Source organism: Sporobolomyces koalae, assembly GCF_050403365.1.
Source record: "Sporobolomyces koalae JCM15063 DNA, S_koalae_JCM15063T_v1_ctg69, whole genome shotgun sequence".
NCBI classification, from domain to species: domain Eukaryota; kingdom Fungi; phylum Basidiomycota; class Microbotryomycetes; order Sporidiobolales; family Sporidiobolaceae; genus Sporobolomyces; species Sporobolomyces koalae.
In genome coordinates, this window is record NW_027481702.1 from 1 (window position 1) to 19,222 (window position 19,222).

Below are 19,222 nucleotides of genomic sequence, written 5' to 3' on the forward strand. Positions count from 1 at the left end.
GGGACAAGGTGGGGGAGGAGATAGAAGACGTACACGGGATGACTTTGACGAGGTTTGGAGAACCATCCCAGACGTCGGCGCGGTCATCGATAATGACAACCATGTTTGTGTCGCACGGAAACAATCTCTGCAAGCTCTTGCGCGTCATGCCTACATGTGGATTTCGTGTCAGCGTTGTAGCTGTGCGAGGGGAGAGGGTGAACCAGGCTCACTGCCGGATTCGTCGCGAGAGAGAATACGTCCGCCAAAGAGGGCGCCCGTCGGATCGATCACCTTGCAAACTTCGATTGCGTAGGCTCTCGTTCCCATCGTGTAAACATGCATCTCGTAGATTTGCGAAATCCTCGACAGGAACGAAGCGAGGCCAGGTCTGTTCGCGCGGACGTAAATCAGTACAGCTGTCCGAAACAGAAAGGGGTACCGACTCGCCTCATTTTGATATAGTACCAGCATCCATCGCCATCGTCTTCTTCCTCTTCTGCTTCGACAGTCTCCTCTTGTTCGACCTGCGGTTCCTCACCTTCCGTGCCTTCTGCTGGCTGTTGCGATGTCACAGTGCGTTTCTTTCTCGGTCTCCTCACTGGCGTGTCGTCTCCTAGCTTGAATTTGCCGACATTCGCGAGTGCCGAGAAGTTTGGGTTTTTGTCATCTTTGAGCCATTCACCGACGGTCGGATCCACTGTTGCGTGAACGATCGTCTGATCGAGATCGACAATGAGCGACAGTTTCTTGTCTCCGAGCAGCCTCTGAGTCGTCGCCGACTCGAGCCTATGTGCTTCCTGTCATACCAGAGCGTAGAAACGTTAGACGCGCAAGGTGATACTCGCATATTGAACCCTGAAAGCCATACCGAGAGCGAAACGGTCAATCCTCCGACATCATGCACCATACTGATCGTCGCTCGAGATGTATCCGAGAATCCCGTATAGTCGACACTAGATTAAGCTCGTTCCAGGTCAGCAATCTCGTGAGTGAACGGAACGAGTGAATCTGTGCGCACGCGGTGAGATCTTTGCCGCAGACGGCACACATGCCATCCCATTGGACATCGTGGGTGCAAGGCTCTCGGATATGGACGATGGGGGTCCTGCCAAGATTAGTCGCACGCGACCGCGTCAGTCTGAGAGCGACAAACAATGTCGGGTGTGGGGCGGCACTCGCGAAATGGTCGCGCGGTCGTGCACTCGGGTCTTGCACGATTCTGCTCGTAAGAGCGTAGTAGAACAAGGAAAGTGAAGACTCACGCCGGATCGTGGAGCAGCTGGCCTTCGTGGATGTCCCAGCGAACGAGTTGACCTTCGACGGGACTATCCCAACTCTCGACTACCCTCTCACGTTTGCCGTCCTCGTCCGGTTGCAGTGGGATGAACGAGTACGTCAGCATCGACTGGAGCTTGCGGATCGTGTCGTGCTCGCGTGCATGCAGCCGGTGAATCGTGAGCGGGAACGGCAGCGTCGAGGGCAGACACAGCGCGGTGGGAGGGACCTCCATCGGAAGCGACACTCTGTGTGACGATATACAAGACTCGTGCTGGCTGCTGGCCGGGTCGGTGGGGAAAGATAGCGCGAGATGGTCGAAGTATCCACTTTCATCATCTCTAGTCACCTCTCACACGCGCAGCTCCCCTAGCGATGGCTTCGAGGTTGATCTCTCCACTGCTCGCACTGGGCGTCGGTATCGGCTCGGGTATCTGGATCTTCAGTACGCTCGCCTGCCTCCTCTTACTCTCCGCCGCAGTCGAATCCTCTCGCTCTCTTCGTCTTGGCTTGCTCGCCGAGCTGCTCATGCTCGAGGAGACTGACCGTGATTTCTACTTGGCCAGAACCTCTGCTGCAATCGTATGGAGAGTCGACCGCGGGCACCTTCCGACCTGAAGACGACCACCACTCTGCTCGAGTGCCCAACTTGCCCTTCACTGACCTGCAACCGGCAAAGGATCCCGAAGGTAAAGACTTGCTCAAGGCCCCGAAGGACGAGATCCCGACAGAGGAACCGACTAGAAAGGTCTGAAAGCAGTTGACCAAAAGTGCGCTCTCCGTTTCCTCCATCTATCTCGCACTCGTGCACCTAAGACTGAGTCAACGAGAGTCACTGCAGTCAGTCTAGACCATGTAGCTATCATCGCACAAATCTCCCTGTAATGTACTCATACAGCACCGCCACCGAGTCACGAACTGAACCCTCGGCCCGCTCGACAAGCTACGCTGGAATGCCGCTGTGAAGTACATGGCTGTCTGATTCAAGGGCCAAACCTCCGAACGTGGCGAAATGAGGGTTACATAGCGTCAATGCTCGGCAGCAAAGGACCCAGCGTTTGTACTCCGAGCGACTTGGACAATGTACCCATATCGACCGCAGCCAATCTCGTCGAACATCTTCCTCGCCGAGCGTTGACGTCCTCTCGTACACGCGGGAGCACTCGGCGGGGCATCGTCGAATCGCATACGATCCTCGGTGAATCAGCTTTCACCGTGCCCGCACAGTGCACATCCACCTCGACCTGTTCGGCGAAATGCAACACGGCGGATACTGCAGGAGCGATCGAGCTTGCGGGATCGCTGTGACGCTTTTGAAAGCAGAATCAGAGGCGGTGCGCATGGGCTCGGTCGGCGAGTTGCGAAGGTCAAAGCAACACCGCGACTCGTTCTCTCTGACCGCCAACGCCTACCTTGGCAGCCGTGCTGGAGTCTGAGCTGCCGGTCTAATAGCAAGCGAGCAGCTACCCTGAAGATCTCATGTCTGCCGCGACCACGGGCTGTAGCGCACCGGTCATCAATCATTTTGGATTTCCCCCCCCCCTTTTTTTTTTTGGCTTGACGCACACACCTTTCGAGTCCCTTGCGTGCATCATCGTCACTGTCGTCCTGCCTCTGACTGCTCTCTTCCACGAACGAGGCAAACTGTCCGCGACCAGCTGATACCATCTCGATTTGGCTCCAAGCCAAGCCTTTGCAAAGCACGCGAGGATCAGTCAACTTGCGGAGTCGGATCCGACGAGGACCCTTCAGCCGTTACAATACCAGATATTCAGCACCCGAGCACGAGGAGGTGCGAACGAACAAACCGATGGCTACTGCAACGTGAGTTTCTCGGAGATTACATTACAGACTGGGGCGAGCCAAAATGAGCGCGCAGAAAGTCGATTCATGCGAATTCGGGAACGAGACTCGGGTTTGGTGTTTGATCGCTCGCAACAGCAACGCACTCGACCTTCGCAGCTTCCAAACGACTGACACGCTCGCTCGTTGCCCGTGCTTTGCAAACAGCAGCAGCAGCGAGAAATCGACGCGGGCGACAATTGCAGGCCAACGCCGAACATCCGTTCCAACGCGTGCCCGACTCTCGCTGCACACCGCGCACCCGGCGGCGTTCAGTGCCGACCCCGAAGCCGAGTACTCACCGTTGGAAGCACCTGCACTCCCCTTCTCGTCGCGGCGGTCCCGCTCTCGGCCCCGATCCGCCGACTCGCTCGGTCGCGAATCCGGCGCTGACTACCACACGCGCCCGACCTCGTCCCCTTCGCTCCCGAGCCTGACTCTCAGCCCGAGCGCGAGTTTCACTTCGACCCCGCACAGCACGAGCACCGATTCGATCCAGTCGATCGCGAGCAGACGAGACATGCACGGGAGGGGCCTCAGTGACGCCCAGGAGGAACTGCTCGTCGAGGCAAACGACGACCACGTCGACGGCAAGGATGGCATGAACCCGTACGCGTGGGAGAGACCTCTCGATGCAGTCCAGCGGGTGAGTCGAATTCGGCTGACTCGCGCACTCCGATCGCCTTTCCCGTCCCGCGATCAAAGGGGTTCGCACCACGAGTCAGGACTCTTTGCTGACCGGAATCTCCGTGCTGTCCATCTCTTGCCTCTACGTTGTCCACTTGGCAACAGCACTCGAGAATGCTCGACTCGTCTCCGCTCGCATCGACGACTGCGGATCCGACCGGACGCAGGGTTTCTCGTCTCCCTCCCGGCGTGCAAATGCTCGACCCGTTCGGATTCAGTCTCGCTGCAGATGCTTCCCCGTACGACCTCGCCTTGAATGCTTCCGCCCCCGTCGCCGCGCCCGGCATTGCTGCGCCTGCGCGCAACTCTGTCCGCGCTTCGTTCCTCCAGCCGCAGCTCACGGTCAACAGTATCAGCTCGTCCTCGCGACACCCCTCGAGCAGCAGTATCGCGTCACACCTCTCGCAAACGTCGGCTGCAGCTGCCGGGACCCCGCCGACACAGCCTTGGACGAAACCGAGATCTGCGAGTGCTGGCGAAGTGTACCAAACAACGAATCGGGCACAGATCAGAAGCGGGCTTCTGGCTGCACCGCCACAGGTTCAGCGCGGTACAAGCGCAAGGAGCAGGCTGAGCAAGCTTTCGGGCGAGATTGATATCGAGGTGAGTTTCCCGCGCCACTGCCAGAACAGACAATTGCATGTCACCGTGCTTGACCTGACCCATGATGTTCGTCTCGACAGTCTCTCTCGGCACCCGTAACACCGTCTCAGACTCCGCTGCCAGCTTTCGTCCCCGCCGATTCAGACTACCTCAATTCGAAATTGTATGCCCGAACGCTCAAAGCGCAAAAGGCCCTCGAAAAGGAGAGGCTCAAGGCGGCATCGAAGGGCAAGATGTCACGCTACGACTCGGAAGCCGCCAGATCGACCTCTTCTCTAGCCGTGCCACGCTCGTCCACGGACACGGGTCGACCGGCGAGCATTTTCAGCGTCGCGAGTGCCGGCAAGATCAGAACTGGGCGAAGGAGCGCACTCGGATGGTTCAAGTCGCCGTCCGAAGCGGCACTGTCTCCTCCGACTCCAGATCCGCCATCTCCGAGCCCGCCTTTGCCCAAATCTCGCTCCTCGAGCGCACTTCCGCTAGAGACGACTGCCTCGAGCTCGAGCTCGCCTCTTCCTCCATCACCGAACCTCGCATCCGATCTCGCATCCCGATCGGTCAATTCTTCCAGCGACTACCTTCGTGAGGCTCGAGAGTCTGTCGCTGCTCACAAGGCACCGTATCTGGGTTCACGTCAGACGAGCGCGAGCAGTGGGAGCAGCAGTGGCGGCGAAGAACCTCGATCCCGTCACGTCCCGATGCTGAGTAGACCAGCACGGCAGAGCCCCGCAGCATCTTTCCAACAAACTCCTACGATCCGAGAGGCTTCACCACCTCCGACTCCGGCAGATGAGCGCGGAACGTTCACTATTCCCGCATTGGTTGACCCAGTGACTGCTCCGGCAACTCTGCCCCCTTCGGTCGCACCGGTGAACCCTCCTTTGCCTGCTCGGACATCGTCTTCTTCGCCGACTCGGCCCGAGCGATCATCGCATCAGGCTTCCTCATCGAGCCACGCGCCGCCGCAGCGTATCGCAGAATCAGCTATTCCCTTTCCTCCTCCGTCCTCAGATACCGCGAAATCCAGGCAGGCAACTTCGGCCATTCCGAGTGATCTCGCTTCTCCACAGGACAGCTTCTCGACGGCTCGAAGTATTCCGCTCGATGCCCCTCAACAAGGTACGCCGTCACTTGCGCCTCCAACGTCTCGATCATCACCCACGAAAATCGGCCCGACGTCAGTTAAGCCCGATGCAATTCCGTTCCCTGCTGCGAAGGAAAACACGGATGCTTCCAAGACTTTGGCCGTCCGAACATCTCCGCGCAAACCTCGTCCGAGTGAAACCGCAAACGTGGTACCACCGCCTTTGCTTTCTCCCGACGCGTCACTCGCGAATGGGGGCGAAGTCGGAGTCAAGCGTCGCAAGAGCTCGCTCGGGCTCTTGTTTGGCAGCGGAGGTGCAGCCAGCAAGAGTGGGAAGAACAGTCCATCAACCAGCCCGGTCGCGAGTCGCCATGGATTGATTGCGAGCAAGGAAGCAGAGAGGCACAAGATGGTCAGGAAGATGCAGGAGAAACCGAATGAAGCGCCGAAACCCGTGACCAAAGACAAGGTCAAGGAAAAGGTCAAAGAGAGCTTCTTTGGAAGGGTCAAACGCCCAGAGATTCCCGAACCAAAAACAGTGGCGTCACCAGCGCCGAATCCATCTGTACCTCCTGCTCGCCAACCGGTGCCCGAAGCAATTCCTGCTCGGTCTCGCGTCCCACCGCGCTCAGGTCAGGCTCCGAGCTTGCCGCCAGGAGCTCAACCGCCCAATCCTCAGTATTCCTCGGTACCGCTGTCGTCAGTCTCGACTCCATCAAGGCGCGCTGGCTCGAATCATGACAGGACGGGACGAGCTCCCGACAGTTCGTCGTCGGCCTCGACCGAACTCTCAACCCTGTCATCGAGTTCCTCGACTCTGCCGTCCACTGCATCATCGTCGACGACAAGCGCCAACGGAACCAACGTGCTCTCGAAATCGATCAATGGCACACCGAAATCGGGAGGAGGCATGTTCTCGAGCTTCTTTGGCCGTCACCGAACGAAATCGCTCGGACCCGCCACTCCGAAAGCGACTCGCAGCAAGAACACGACTCCGACCCCAGAGGAACAGCGCAGTCAGCTCGCAGTTCTCCCTTCGAACCGCGACTACGAACGTAGGTCAAACAACAAGAAACTGGCTCGCGGTGATCCCGCTCGTCAGACCTACGCTACCGTAGATCACTACGCGCCGGCTGTTCCTTCCTCGCATCAACGAAGTTACCCGGCATATGCATGAATCATTCCTCCATGACTCCTCCTTCAATTTCGAGCCACCGCTCGTTTTCACCCACACTCCCTCTCCCACGGACATTTGCCCTCAACGAGGCCTCATTCTCTCGCTTTCACGCCCACTGTTTGTTCATTCGTTCCATAGTGCCGCGCTCATTCTTCTTGCTACGCCTTTCTCCCTCACCTGTCTGTGTTCCTCTTTTCGCATGTTTTATCCCTTTTGCAGTTCCGGGTCCTCGTTACTTGTTTCGCTCAACTTGATCAGTGTATTGTTTAACCCCGTTTTCGTCGATTCCGAGACTCCTCGTATCGAGAACCCGCCCGGCTGAGCGCTGGGGCGATTAGACAACCTAATCGGACCGGTTCTCAGCGGAAAACGGAAGAGCCGCTTCTCGAGCGGGTCAGTTTCTCGGACCTTGATTCGCTTCATCAGTCTCTCTCACCTGACCCTCGACTCTCGCTTGACATCCTCGTTTGCCCTGATACTACCTCAATCACCCTTGCAATAGGTGAGTCGAGTCTCGTGTTCCCTCAAGCCCGGTTGAACCGATTCGGAACCCCCACACGCGCTCACCCACGTCGTTCCGCTCTCCAAACCCCAATACTTGACAGACCGACAATAGAGACTCTCGAATGACTTCTTCAACGGACCTTATCGCTCACCTTCGATCACTCGATTCGATTCGAGAACGATGCGAGAAAGTGTTTGCACTCGCTCAACTCGATCAACTCGAATACTGGACCTTGAACCTCTCGCAAGAACCCAAGATTGTTGATTTCGTATGCGAGTTGATCGAACGAGATTACGATACCGATTACGATTCGATTCCTCCTCATGGACGATGGAGACATTTCGTTGGTAATCGAGTCGACCCCGTGCTCGACCAGTGGAACGAAGATTCTCGAGTCGACGATCTCGAGAAAGCTCGAAGGCTAGTCGACCTCATGGTCGTGAGTGTCTTGATGGACGCTGGAGCTGGGAACGAGTGGAAGTACTCGCCCAAGGAAGGAGGTGACAAGATCGCTCGCAGTGAAGGATTGGCCGTCGGAAGTTTGGAGATGTTTGAGAAAGGCACGTTCAGTAGTGTCCAAGGACAGCCTTTCAGGGTCGACGGTGAGAACTATATCTTGCCCCTAGTCCACGAGAATATCCTTTCGCTGATCCGGAAAAAACTCTACTTGAAACCCCTTGTAGCGGCGGGCCTGTCCAAGATCACAGCTTCACAGATTTCGGACGCGATGCAAGTTTCCGAGTCAAACCCCATGACGGGTATCGAAGGTCGAGCGCAACTCTTGATCCGGTTGGCAGACGTGCTCACTTCGGAATCGAACGCTGCCTACTTTGCCCAGAACGGCGATCATCGTCCTGGGTACATCATCGACTACCTCCTCTCCCACCCTACCTCGCAAGCGGTTCCTTCCGCCGTCGCGGGCAAGAAGGTTGCGGTCAAGATGGAAACCATGTGGGAGATTGTTGTCCAAGGTTTGAGCGGCGTGTGGCCTGCTGCACGATCCAAGATTGACGGAGTCAGTCTTGGGGACGTCTGGCCAGTCGATTGCCTCAAGAAGCAGGAAGGGAACGCGCAGGGGGACGAGTATGTCAGCTTCCACAAGCTGAGCCAGTGGCTGACTTATTCTCTCATCGAAGTGTACGCTACTTTTTATCGCTCGGAACAAAGTTACTGCTAGAGACTCATGTGTATTCGGTTGGAAATTACCACAGGATGGAAAAGCTGTTGGGCTGGAGCTTCATTGGTAAAGAAAAGATGACGGGGCTACCTGAATACCGCAACGGCAAGCTCATCGCTCACGAACTCCTTGACGCCGAAAAACGCACGAGCTGACAGCACGCATTTGATACTTTCTCTCTCTCTCTCAGGTGGACTGTTGATCGATTTCAGACTCCTCGATCCCAAGATTCCTGAATTGTTCGAATCTTTCTCTTTACCCGCACCTTCCAGTTCCACTCGAATGCCTTCTCTACTCGAAGTCCCTCCTCTCGATCCATCGCACTCGGCGGTCGTCGAAATGAGAGCCGTCACGATCATCATGCTCGATCGATTGGCCAATGGAATCCGCAACAAGCTCGGAGTCGATCTCACCTTGCCTCAAGTCCTCGAAGCCGGTACCTGGAAAGCCGTATGTCTCTGCGTTCGCGCTCTGTCCCTTTTCGAAAGTCTGTAAAACTGACGGTGGATTCTCTTGCGTTTTCACTTCTAGGGACGAGAAATTGCAAAGAAGTTGCGTCCAGAGACGGGAGGACCTCCTTTTGCGTACGTCGCGGATGGAACGGTCTTCTAGATGATAAAGGAATTTGCGCAATGTAGACGTTTGAGCACCATGCGAAAATATGCAGTCGCCAACGACGCCAGGTTCATTCAGTGGTGCGCGTGTAGCAGCGTCTCGTGTTGGATTAGACACGAAGAATCAGGTGCAGATCAGCAGGAAACTGCGGCTAAAACTTTTACAACAGATTGAAAACCAATAAACAGACTACTTCGAAGATATCACAGCAAAAAAGAAAGAATAGAAAAAAAAAAGTTGTTGTACGAGGAAGAGACAGAGTTGATTATGCGTTGGCGGAGGCGACAGGATCGAAAGGTACGACGACAACTTGTTCGAGTTGTCCAGTGACAGCGATTTGAGTACCAGGAGGATTGAAGGTCAACTCGTAGACGGGCGCGGGCGATTCGTATTCGAGCACGAGAGCTTTGTCCTGTGGCGGAGTATAAAGACAAAATATAGTCAGTGGCAGTTCTTGCGCATCGAAAGTAGACCAGACCGAGAGAGATTATGCTCGACCTTGATTCTCCACACCATGACAGTGCCATCATTCGAACCAGTTGCGAGGAATCTACCAAGGTTCGGTTCGAATGCGATCGAGTAGACGAAATCTTGATGGCGAGAAAACGTGTAGAGACAAGTGCCTTGATCTGCGTCCCACAATTTCGCCGTTTGATCGAAAGAGCAACTGCCGCAAGATGGGAAGAGACAATTTTGACCAATGAGCGCTTGCACCGCAAGATGGAACTAGAGTTTCGAGAAATAGAGGACTCACGAAGCGATCAACCGGTTGCCGCCATCGTCACTTTTGGTACCTTCTTTGCCACTACCTGGTTTCCAACTGATTTGATGCACCTCACTTTCGTGTCCTTCGAGAATCAGACATCCACCGTGATCCTCGTCATCAATCTTGCGATGCTCGTCACCCTTCTTGACCTGTTTCCCGTTGATCGTCGAAGCGAGCGCTGGCAGGTTGCGCAACGACCAGATTCGAACGGTGTGATCGTCCGAGCAGGTAGCGACGAGAGTTCCACACGGCGAAAACTTGACCACGTTGACTTCGTCTCGATGTCCTCTCAAACGATGGACCGGGTTATTGCGCCCCGTAGTGAAAACTGCGAAAGACAACATGTTTGCGTCAGCAACTGACTTTCTGGATCGCTTTTCAAAGTAGTGTTGTCGGCTCACGATGCACAGTCTTGTCCATCGAAGCGCTGGCAAAGGTCGTGTCGTCGTTCCAATCGACATCGAGGATCGAATCGCCATGAGTTCCGTACTGCTGCCTGACCTTGCCGCTGCTCAATTCCCACAGGCACACAGTCGAGTCGAGAGATCCCGTCAGGAGAAGGGTGCCAGAAGGGGACCACCTGATCGAGTTGATCGCTCGTTGATGCATTGACAGGACAAGGTGCAAATCACCTGAGGGCCTGTACAGATCAACAATTCGAACGAGGTCATCAGCTTTTCCGAACGCTATCAGCGGGGAGGATTGAGCGTGAGGATGCTCACGTCCAAATCCTCGCGATGCCATCTTCCGAACCAGTGGCCAAGAGGCTTCCACTGGGGTTCCACGCGACTGCCGCTACTCCGACTTTGCGTTGAGCCGAGGCATGCTTGCAGATGATGTGGTCTTCGATCTCGATCGGACCTTTGCTACTCGAGGGGACGTCCCAGATCCTACATGTCGAGTCTCCGGCTCCGGTAGCAAGCAGAGTAGGTACTTTCGAGTTGAACGCGCAAGGTTGCACCATCTGATACACACTCAAAGTGATCAGGAAGCGATTCGAGGTTAAAGGCAGACGAGGTGAGAGAATAGCTTTACGGCGACGGTATGCCCTCGAAGTTTGATGACGGATGCCCGATCTGAGCCCTGTTCGCTGCCTTTGATTCTCGTACATTTGCTGAGATCGAATTTGGAACTCTTGTCGCGCTTCTCTCGCTCCTTCTCCTTCTCCCGTTCCTTCTCCCTCACTTTCTCCTTTTCTCTCGAAGCTGCCAGTTTCCGCTTCTTCTCCTTGTCCCTCTCGCCATCGATCTGCTGTTGCGAGTTGAGCGCAGATGCCCCCGCTGCAGATTGTGGCGGTGGTGGCGGCGGGGGTAGTCGGTCTTTGCCTTTGAACCCTTTCGCAGAGATCGGCATCGCCGTTCTCTCTCCAGCGTCTTCCGATTTGAGTTTCCTGATCTTGCCCTGACCTAGGTCTCGTTCTTCGCTACCTGAACGAGCTTTGTCTCGCGAACTGACTGGACTGACCGGGTTCGAGTTGTTGTTGTTGTTGGTCGAATGCGATGGAGGGGCGGTACTGGTCGATGCAGACGCAGGTTGACTCGTCGTGACATTTCGAGTAGTCGTCGTGATGCGAATCTTCATCGGTTGCAGTGACTGTTGAGCAGGAATTGAGGAGTTGTGGTTGACATTGGCAGAGGTCGAACCAGTCGGTGCAGGAGTTGGTGGTTCGGCGGGAGTCGGAGGGGGAGGTAGCGATGTCGATGAACCGTTCGTCGCAGTTTTGCGAGAAACAGCGGGAGACACCGAGCGTTTCGAGGGTGGCGGTTGTTGCGGTTGAGAGTTGGACACTGAAGCTGATAATGGTCGTTTGTTGGACGACGTCGAAGGAAGGGGAGGTGGTGGTAGCTCTCTCGGCGCTGCGATCGAAGCTGACGATGTGCTCGACAGGAGAGGCGGACGCGAAGCAGGTTTTGGGGGAGCGGGAGGCGGGAGTGGCAGAGAGGGAGTCGGTCTCGAGCTTGTGGAAGCTTGTGATGGGAGGTTCGATGTTGGAGGCGAGGCAGAATCACGATCTGCCATCTTGGCGTGCCCTGGTGTCGGTACTGGCTCGACTGGTACCTCTTTCCGTTTCCCTTTGGGAACTGCACTGCCGTCGACTTCTTTATCCGACTCGCGCTCTTTCCCTTTCGCGATGGTCTTCTTGCCTGTGCTGGCTGCTGCTGCTGCAACACTCTCATTGCTCGCAATTCGACTGCGCTTGCCATCAGGTTCCTGCTCTCCAGGTTCGATGCCATTCAGGCCGCCGGCGCTCGACTTGCGCTTCTTGTCATTGATCGGTGTTGCCTCGATAGCTCCCGCTTTTCCTTTGACTGGCGGGTCTGCTTCCTTGTTCGAGGGTATGGGCGGTGGGGCCATTGTCGAGACAGGTATCGCCGGGAGCAGCGGTGGAGGACTTGGAAGTCGCTTCTTCTTCGGGAGCGGTGGGAGCGGCAGCTCGTCGCAAATCGGACTGCCGATTAACTTGACGCGACTCTGGGATCCCTGCGAGTACGAGACAGTCAGCGAGAACGACGAAGGATCAGTCCGACAAACATGAGCGAGTCACGGACCTTGGAGGTGCCTCGATACGCCGCTTCTGCCTGACAGTACAGGAGCCCCTTCTGCAGGAGCTTGACGAGGTGTCCGGGGGGCACAGGCGCGTCCGAGGGCGCATTCGAGTCGAGGTGTGATTCTGAGAGCAGGCTCGACGACGCCGAATGGTAGCCCGACTCTTTCAGGTACGAATAGATCAGGTAGTCGAGCTCGCGCGAGTTCATGATCGGAGTTGGAGTAAGAGTGCCCGCGAGTGCAGGTCCACCGTGTTGTGATGAAGTCGAAGTCGTCGCGCTCGCGGCGCCATGGCTCGTCCCATTCGGCGGACGCGGCAACGGAGGCGGATCACCCTCGGGCATCTAGCGATTCTCCTCGCAGCTGCACCCGTGCCTCAGTTGAAAGTCGATCTCGGGGGTCGCGGCGAGGTGAGGGCGAGGAGAATTGCAGTCAACTTCGGCAAACGTCAAACTCACTTTGCGCGTCTCTTTCCCTGCGTACTGCCTATAGCCGGGATCTCCACGTCATGTCTGCCCCTGCACCAACTCAGCCGACGCCGCAAGGACTCGAACAATTCGATGAACAGTCTCGAGTAAGCCGTCATGTCTTCGATCAATGCAGATTCGCTTCCACCCCTAGCTCTCGCTAACTGTCGTTCGATTGTGACCTACCAGCGGGAGCTGTCTCAGTTCCTCGAGCAAGAGCAAGTCAAGGCTCAGCTCCAGACCCAGATCCACACTTTCACCGAGCGATGCTTTGACAAGTACAGTTGCCTCTCCCTCTCGCTCGCCGCCCTGCCACAGTCCTCGGCTGACCTGTCATTGTTGCGATCCTCAGGTGCGTGCCAGGTGCACCTGGAGCCAGGTTCTCCCGATCCGAGGAGTCTTGCCTGTGTGAGTCTTGGTGCTTCCTCATGGCCAAAGGCGTCAAGACTGATCCTTCGCATCGCGCTAGCAAACTGCGTCGATGCGTACATGAACTCGTCGCTTTTGATCGTCAAGTACCTCGAGTCGCGCCGCGGTCAAATGTAAAAGAAGAACAACCTTGTAGATGTCACTTTTGCGGAATCGCATTCCGCTCCCCCTCTCGCAACGCAAAACCCTGCATACCTCTCGTGCCCTGTTTGAGGGCCAATTTGACAGTATCTTGACCTTCGAGGAGAAAGAAAAAAAAGTCTACCGACGATTCCTTTCCCTCGCTCAGGATGGTCGAGACCGAAATCCCGTTTCCGGAGGAAGTCGACACCTCAATTACCGGGCGCTCGCTGACGTACAGCTTTCCCTTGCCTCCGTTCAATTCGCTACTCCGGGCTCGTAGTCAGATGGTGGATTCGCGGGGCATTGGAGTGGATTCGGTCTTCTGCTTCTGTTTCTCCACCTCCAGTCTCGCTTGATTGCATTGACTGCCCTTTACAGTAGCGCGTTCAACTCTACGCTCATACCCCCGGACACCGCGATCACTGCTCACGGCACGAGCGAACGCTATCGAGCCGATCTGCACATACCCCCCTCATTGCCGAAAGTCCGAGACGCTTGCCGCCCACCCTTTCTCTTTCCCGACACTCTCGCACGTCGGTATCAACTCGTTCGGTCCGCGATACCCAGTAGCCAAAACTCGCAGCGTCTTCAGTAGATCAGACACGAACAAAAGCGAACCGAGCCAACATCGAGGTAGGTGCTCAAGGTCCACTTTGTCCTGCAAACTGCTCCTTGTTCGTTCAATGTGACTCACGCTGTATCACATAACGTAGAGAGCACAATCTGTCCAGCATCCGTCCAGCAAGACATCCTAAAAGCCAGTCTCACCAGCACCTTCCCCTCGCCACGGATGCCTTCGTTCAACCTACCAGCGTTTCCCCAGCTCTCTTCACCGCCGGCTTCCCCGCCGACGTCTCCCAGACTGGGATCATCCTCGCACGCCTCTTCCGTAAAGCGAGCTTGCCCGCCCTCTCCTCGACCTGCGCTCTCGGTCATTCAACCCAACATCATCCGCACTGCGACATCCTCAAAAATCGGCGACAAATCTCTCTCGAAGCCATTGCCACCACCTCCTACACCTTCTCGCTCGTCTCCTTCCGTTCCTCGCTCGGATTCGCAGCAGAACTCGCCTCTGCCTGCTTCGCGTCACTCTCGATCCCAGTCTGTCCCAAACCATCGATCTAGTACTCTCGTCGCTGCACCTCGACCCGATTCACCTCGACCTCGCAAACCTCTCTCGCGACGGTACACTCGTCCAGCGTCCCTCTCTCACCTCTCTTCTCGATCACCACTCCAATCTCACTCACTCCCTTCGTTCGCGTACTCGACCCCAGCTTCGAACTCGTCCGACAAGAACTCGCCCGAAAAGTCAAACAGTCATCCTGAGACTTTGTTTGAAGAATTGCTCACCAAAAACCTCGAACAGAAATTGTATGCGAGGATTCGAGTCGGCAGGAGTGCCAAAGGTGGAGAACGACTGGGACTTGGAGGATTGAAACCGGGGAGAGAGATGTTGATCTGGTCGGCGATTGTCAGAGCGAACTCGTCTCGAAGCAAATCTGAACCGAGCACGATCACTCCGAGGTGGCGTGAGAGCGGGTTGCAAGGAAGCGATCGCGACCGGAAGCAAGTCAAACAAGTCACGCAGAAAACCGTTGCTGATGAAGATGACGACGACGATGACGAACCGTTGGGTCGAAAATTGCAGGAAGCGATCGAGAAACGACAAAAGCAATTGATCGCGATCCAAGCACAACGATGCAAACAAGCACTCGAAACCCCAAAATCGCCACAGGTCGTCGATTCTGTTCCTCGAGGCCTTGCAACAGAAACAGCCCGAATCGTCAACGTCAGGATCAAGTTGCCGACGTGTCCGAAACCTGCGTTTCTGAAACCGTCTCTCTTGCCCAATCCGCCTCCCTTCGATATCTCATCGAACTCGACGCTACCAGTTACACCGCTGGTCGCGCTCGAGTATGATCACAATGTCGGATCCGATCTGCGCCATTCTACTACGAGATCGAAAAGGTTGCGCAGGAACCCTACGGCACCTTCTCTGCTTGTCGCCTCGTCACAACATCACCGACCCCTCATGGCGGCGGCCACTCAGACAAGATCGCTCTCGCTCCCTACTGTACCGCCCAAGATTGCGACATTCAGTACGAATCACCTCGCAGTTCCTCCCGTCTTGCCTCTCTCCCAAAATTTCAACATCACAAGGTCCCGATCTCATGACGGGGCTATTCGGACTGACACATTGTTCACACGAGCTCAGGGTACTGGATCCGGGATGAAGAGGAGCAGAAGCGATAATGGAGCGATGTATTGATTATCTGTGCTTTTTCCAATGTTGTTCATTTTCTTCTGTCTTGTCGTTCTCCCACCTTTTCGCATTTGCAAACCAGGTTTCGGAGTTCCTGCGCATGTGCTTGTCGCTCACAAGTACAATACGAGAAAACAAGGATTTGTGCTGAAAGCCGGGCCCGTCTATACAATTGTAATTTCGGCCGACTCTGACTGATTCTGGCTTGTCTCTAGAAGAAGGTGGTCCTGTGTGTACTCTCAAGTGGACCAAGGTGGTTGATCACAAGCGAAATTCGACAACTGATGAACATGTCTCACCCAGCTGAATGCATGCGGAAATTTCGCTCAACTCTTTTTCACCAAATTCGGAGGCTGGCCACCGTTTCCGACACAGCCTCAGACACCTACAAGTCATGGCTACGAGAGCACCTGCATCGAACGCAGGCTCGCGCGCTACGACGACGACTTCTCGCACGGGATCAGTCGATACCAAGACGGGGTTGCGAACGAAAACTCAACGAGGAGCACTCATCACTTCGTCGTTGCCAACGTTGCAAAACTTGATCAAACGGAGTCCGGAAAGCTATGCGGAAGAGTTTGGCGTGCAGTGGAACCGGTTTGGAAGTCTCGTCAAGATTGTTCAATTGGGACTCGGAGGTGGAGGCGGCAACACGAAACAGGACGAGGAGAGACTCAAGGAAGTGACTGGGTTCGTGTGTCAAGTGAGTCTTTTGTATAGGACGATAAGCCCTCAAGTGATCCACCCCGAAACCCTGTCTGACCGTGTTTTCGATTTCCCCCTCCAGGTTGCTCACCTGTACCCGACTCTCACTTCGACCCTGCCTTCAATCTTGTCGGGCTTGTTGTTGTCATCCACTCCAAGCACTTCGACTTCGCAAGGTCAATCGAGCGCCGCGAACAATTCGGCAGCGAACGGAATCAGTGGAGGCGGGGTCAGTCTCGCACCCGAGACGCGCAAAACCATGATGCAAGGTCTCGTGTTGCTCAGGCGCAGGGATGTCATTACGGGAGTCGAGTAAGTTACAACGATACGAGCAAGAGAAGAACAAGTGGAACGGTGTACTGAATTTCTCGCTCTGAACTCCCGCCAGACTCCTCAAGACCCTCTTCCCTCTTCTGTCCCTCACCACTTCGCCCAATTTGCGCACCTTTATCCTCAAGACGATTATCGGTGACATCAAGCATGCCAACCTCAAGACGAAACACCACAAGCTGAACCGCATGGTCCAAGGCTTGTGCTTCCAAATGATCGAGAGGGGAATCGAAGCAGAGACCGACCGAGTCGGTACCGGGGTCAAAGCTTCGAGACGTGGAGGAGCGAACGGCAAGGTGGTCGGAGCGCGCGAAGCGATGTGGGCGGTCAAGATTGCGAGCGAGTTGTGGAGGAAGAACATTTGGAGGGACGAGATGACGGTCAAACTCGTCGCGAGGGCTTGTTTCCATCCCGATACGAAAGTGCAATCCGCCGCGATGCACTTCTTCCTCGTCACTCCCGATCAACAAGCGGGAGGAGCCGAATTTGTCGACTCGGATGAAGAGGACGATGCTGGACCCGACATTCAGCAAGTCAAGCACAAAGTCGAGATCAACAAGAAGCGAAAGAGTTCCGACCGCAAGGCAAAGCGAGAGATCAAATCGGCGAACCAGAAGAGGCGGCAGAAGGAGCAGAACCAGAAAGAACCTCAAGTCAACTTCTCGGCGATCGAGTTGCTGCAGAACCCAGAAGGATTTGGAGAACAACTCTATGCGCAGCTCGTGGGAGGTGATCGAGCATTCACGCTCGAGCACAAGGTTCTCATGATGCAGCTCTTTGGCCGAGTGTCGACGACGCACAAACTCACGGTCCTGCCGTTCTACTCTTACATCCTCAAGTACCTCACGCACCACCAACTTCAAATCACTCAGATCTTGGTCGCGCTCGCACAATCTGTTCACGATCGTACCCCGGACGAAGATCTGCAACCCGTCCTGCGCAAGATCGCAGCCGAGTTTGTCCACTCGGGAGTCGCAGCAGAAGTCAACGCGGCAGGTCTCAACGCGATCACAGAGATTTCGAGACGACAACCGTTGGCGATGGATCGCGATCTCCTCGAGGATCTGATCGAATACAGGAAGTCAAAGGACAAGGGAGTCATGGTTGCCGCAAGAGGGTTGTTGCAATTGTTCCGCGAGGTCAATCCAGAGTTGCTCAAGAGGCGCGAGCGAGGCAAGGTTGCGAGCATGGCGATTCAGGCAGGCGAAGAAACTGCTCAACCGCTACGATTCGGAGAAGAGAGGGATGTCGCGACAGGGATCGAAGGTCTCGACGTGAGTGAAAACAAACCTGCCTGTCAATCCTCTATGGAGTCATGACTGACACAGGATTTCGAGTGCCGTACAGCTTTTTGCCAAGCATCTCGCCGAGAAATCCGCTGCAGCAGAAGAGGGTGAGGGAGACGCTGTCGACGAGGATGACGAAGCGGGTTGGGACGGATGGGAAGCCGAATCCGACTCGTCTGATGGATCGGACAGCGAGGATGGATGGATCAACGTCGAGAGCGATGGCGATTCTGACCTCGAGATTTCCGACTCGGACGATGACGACGAGGATCGCGAACGGAAACGGAGAAAGACTGAGCTCCGAGCCGAGAAGAATAAGAAGGGCAAAGGCAAAGTCGTCGAGATGGCCGCGCTTAAGGAGGAGGACGAGATTGCATTTGACGACGAGTCGGGAGAGGAGAACTCTGACGACGAGAGCGAGGAGGAAGACGAGGACGAGGCAAACGAGAGCAAGACCACCGAGGCTCCTGAAGAGTACGAGATGAGTCTCGCTCGGGCCAACAAGGTGCTCGAAGGATCTGCTTTCGCCGACCTCGCCACGACCAAGGTGAGAAGCCCTACATCACTCGCCTCGAAGCATTTTCTCGTCGCTCATAATTTTGTCCTTAGATTCTCACGCCAGCCGATTTCGCCAAGATCAACGAATTGCGAATGTCTGCGGCCGAAGAAGATGCCAAGAACGGCGGAGGTGCTGCTGCTCGTCGCAAGCTTGCTGCCCTTGCGGCTGCACGCAAGGCGAACCACGGCGACACTTCAGACGCGTTCTTGGTCGAGGGAGATATCCTCGGTCTGCAAAAGAAGAAGAAGAACTCGTACGAGGAACGATTGGCCAAGATTGCCGAAGGTCGCGAAGGTCGCGAGAAGTTTGGAAGTCACAAGCACAAGAAGTTGAACGAGAAGGCGCACTCGACTACGAACCAGGAGAAGAAACGCAAAAAGAACTTTGCCATGGTTGCCCACTCGTATGGAGTCATGAGCAAGAACAAGGCGAGTTTGCACCAGAAGAGCAAGAAACTTCGCAACCATGTCAACCGGTACGTATTCTTGTCGCTCGACGATGATTTCTTCTGGTTCCCTGTATCTGACTTTCTTCTTTGCGAATTTGTAGGACCAAAACTGGTGGTCGTCGCAGGAACGGAGAGCACAAATAGGGGAACTCTGGGTTGTACGGTCGATATCTGTCTGCATTGTATCGCTTGTCCCACTAGCACAGCATCGCTAGAGTGAGAGTCGAGACCGAGAGTAATCGAGAAAGAGTTCTGTCGCAACCCCATTTCCCCATTGTCGATTCAACAGCTGGTACAGGTGCAAGTCTCTCTCAATTCTTCGGCGCTCTTTCTCCCAAGAAACTAGAATGTC

The 19,222-nt window shown here is 55.4% G+C and overlaps 8 protein-coding genes across 8 annotated transcripts; 6 read left to right on the plus strand and 2 right to left on the minus strand.

The window, feature by feature from the left end:
* Positions 1 to 33: 33 nt before the first annotated feature.
* JCM15063_000934 (uncharacterized protein) lies at positions 34 to 1,492 on the minus strand (the record flags this gene model as incomplete). Its single annotated transcript, XM_076681407.1, has 6 exons — positions 34 to 150; positions 213 to 370; positions 430 to 779; positions 851 to 935; positions 1,001 to 1,087; positions 1,245 to 1,492. Coding segments are annotated over 6 exons (1,045 nt in total), but the record flags the coding sequence as incomplete, so codon positions are not given.
* A 140-nt stretch (positions 1,493 to 1,632) lies between these two features.
* Positions 1,633 to 2,011, plus strand: JCM15063_000935 (uncharacterized protein; the record flags this gene model as incomplete). The annotated part of the gene is made up of 2 exons (XM_076681408.1): positions 1,633 to 1,702; positions 1,824 to 2,011. 2 exons carry the CDS (start codon positions 1,633 to 1,635, stop codon positions 2,009 to 2,011), a joined length of 258 nt encoding a protein of 85 aa, XP_076531446.1.
* A 1,056-nt stretch (positions 2,012 to 3,067) lies between these two features.
* JCM15063_000936 (uncharacterized protein) lies at positions 3,068 to 6,650 on the plus strand (the record flags this gene model as incomplete). The annotated part of the gene is made up of 4 exons (XM_076681409.1): positions 3,068 to 3,081; positions 3,268 to 3,745; positions 3,892 to 4,389; positions 4,470 to 6,650. The coding sequence occupies 4 exons, from the start codon at positions 3,068 to 3,070 to the stop codon at positions 6,648 to 6,650; spliced, it is 3,171 nt and encodes a 1,056-aa protein (XP_076531447.1).
* Positions 6,651 to 7,276: 626 nt separating this feature from the next.
* Positions 7,277 to 8,944, plus strand: JCM15063_000937 (URC4/urg3 family protein; the record flags this gene model as incomplete). The annotated part of the gene is made up of 5 exons (XM_076681410.1): positions 7,277 to 7,757; positions 7,839 to 8,292; positions 8,367 to 8,437; positions 8,523 to 8,782; positions 8,864 to 8,944. The coding sequence occupies 5 exons, from the start codon at positions 7,277 to 7,279 to the stop codon at positions 8,942 to 8,944; spliced, it is 1,347 nt and encodes a 448-aa protein (XP_076531448.1).
* A 268-nt stretch (positions 8,945 to 9,212) lies between these two features.
* On the minus strand, positions 9,213 to 12,604 carry JCM15063_000938 (WD40 repeat domain-containing protein; the record flags this gene model as incomplete). The annotated part of the gene is made up of 7 exons (XM_076681411.1): positions 9,213 to 9,359; positions 9,446 to 9,614; positions 9,702 to 10,041; positions 10,115 to 10,353; positions 10,436 to 10,677; positions 10,749 to 12,194; positions 12,263 to 12,604. 7 exons carry the CDS (start codon positions 12,602 to 12,604, stop codon positions 9,213 to 9,215), a joined length of 2,925 nt encoding a protein of 974 aa, XP_076531449.1.
* Positions 12,605 to 12,768: 164 nt separating this feature from the next.
* TIM8 (protein transporter TIM8) lies at positions 12,769 to 13,273 on the plus strand (the record flags this gene model as incomplete). Its single annotated transcript, XM_076681412.1, has 4 exons — positions 12,769 to 12,834; positions 12,917 to 13,005; positions 13,080 to 13,135; positions 13,197 to 13,273. 4 exons carry the CDS (start codon positions 12,769 to 12,771, stop codon positions 13,271 to 13,273), a joined length of 288 nt encoding a protein of 95 aa, XP_076531450.1.
* A 796-nt stretch (positions 13,274 to 14,069) lies between these two features.
* JCM15063_000940 (uncharacterized protein) lies at positions 14,070 to 15,532 on the plus strand (the record flags this gene model as incomplete). Its single annotated transcript, XM_076681413.1, has 2 exons — positions 14,070 to 15,378; positions 15,495 to 15,532. The coding sequence occupies 2 exons, from the start codon at positions 14,070 to 14,072 to the stop codon at positions 15,530 to 15,532; spliced, it is 1,347 nt and encodes a 448-aa protein (XP_076531451.1).
* Positions 15,533 to 15,936: 404 nt separating this feature from the next.
* Positions 15,937 to 19,014, plus strand: SDA1 (Sda1p; the record flags this gene model as incomplete). The annotated part of the gene is made up of 6 exons (XM_076681414.1): positions 15,937 to 16,245; positions 16,330 to 16,559; positions 16,636 to 17,851; positions 17,925 to 18,410; positions 18,473 to 18,897; positions 18,972 to 19,014. 6 exons carry the CDS (start codon positions 15,937 to 15,939, stop codon positions 19,012 to 19,014), a joined length of 2,709 nt encoding a protein of 902 aa, XP_076531452.1.
* Positions 19,015 to 19,222: the final 208 nt, after the last annotated feature.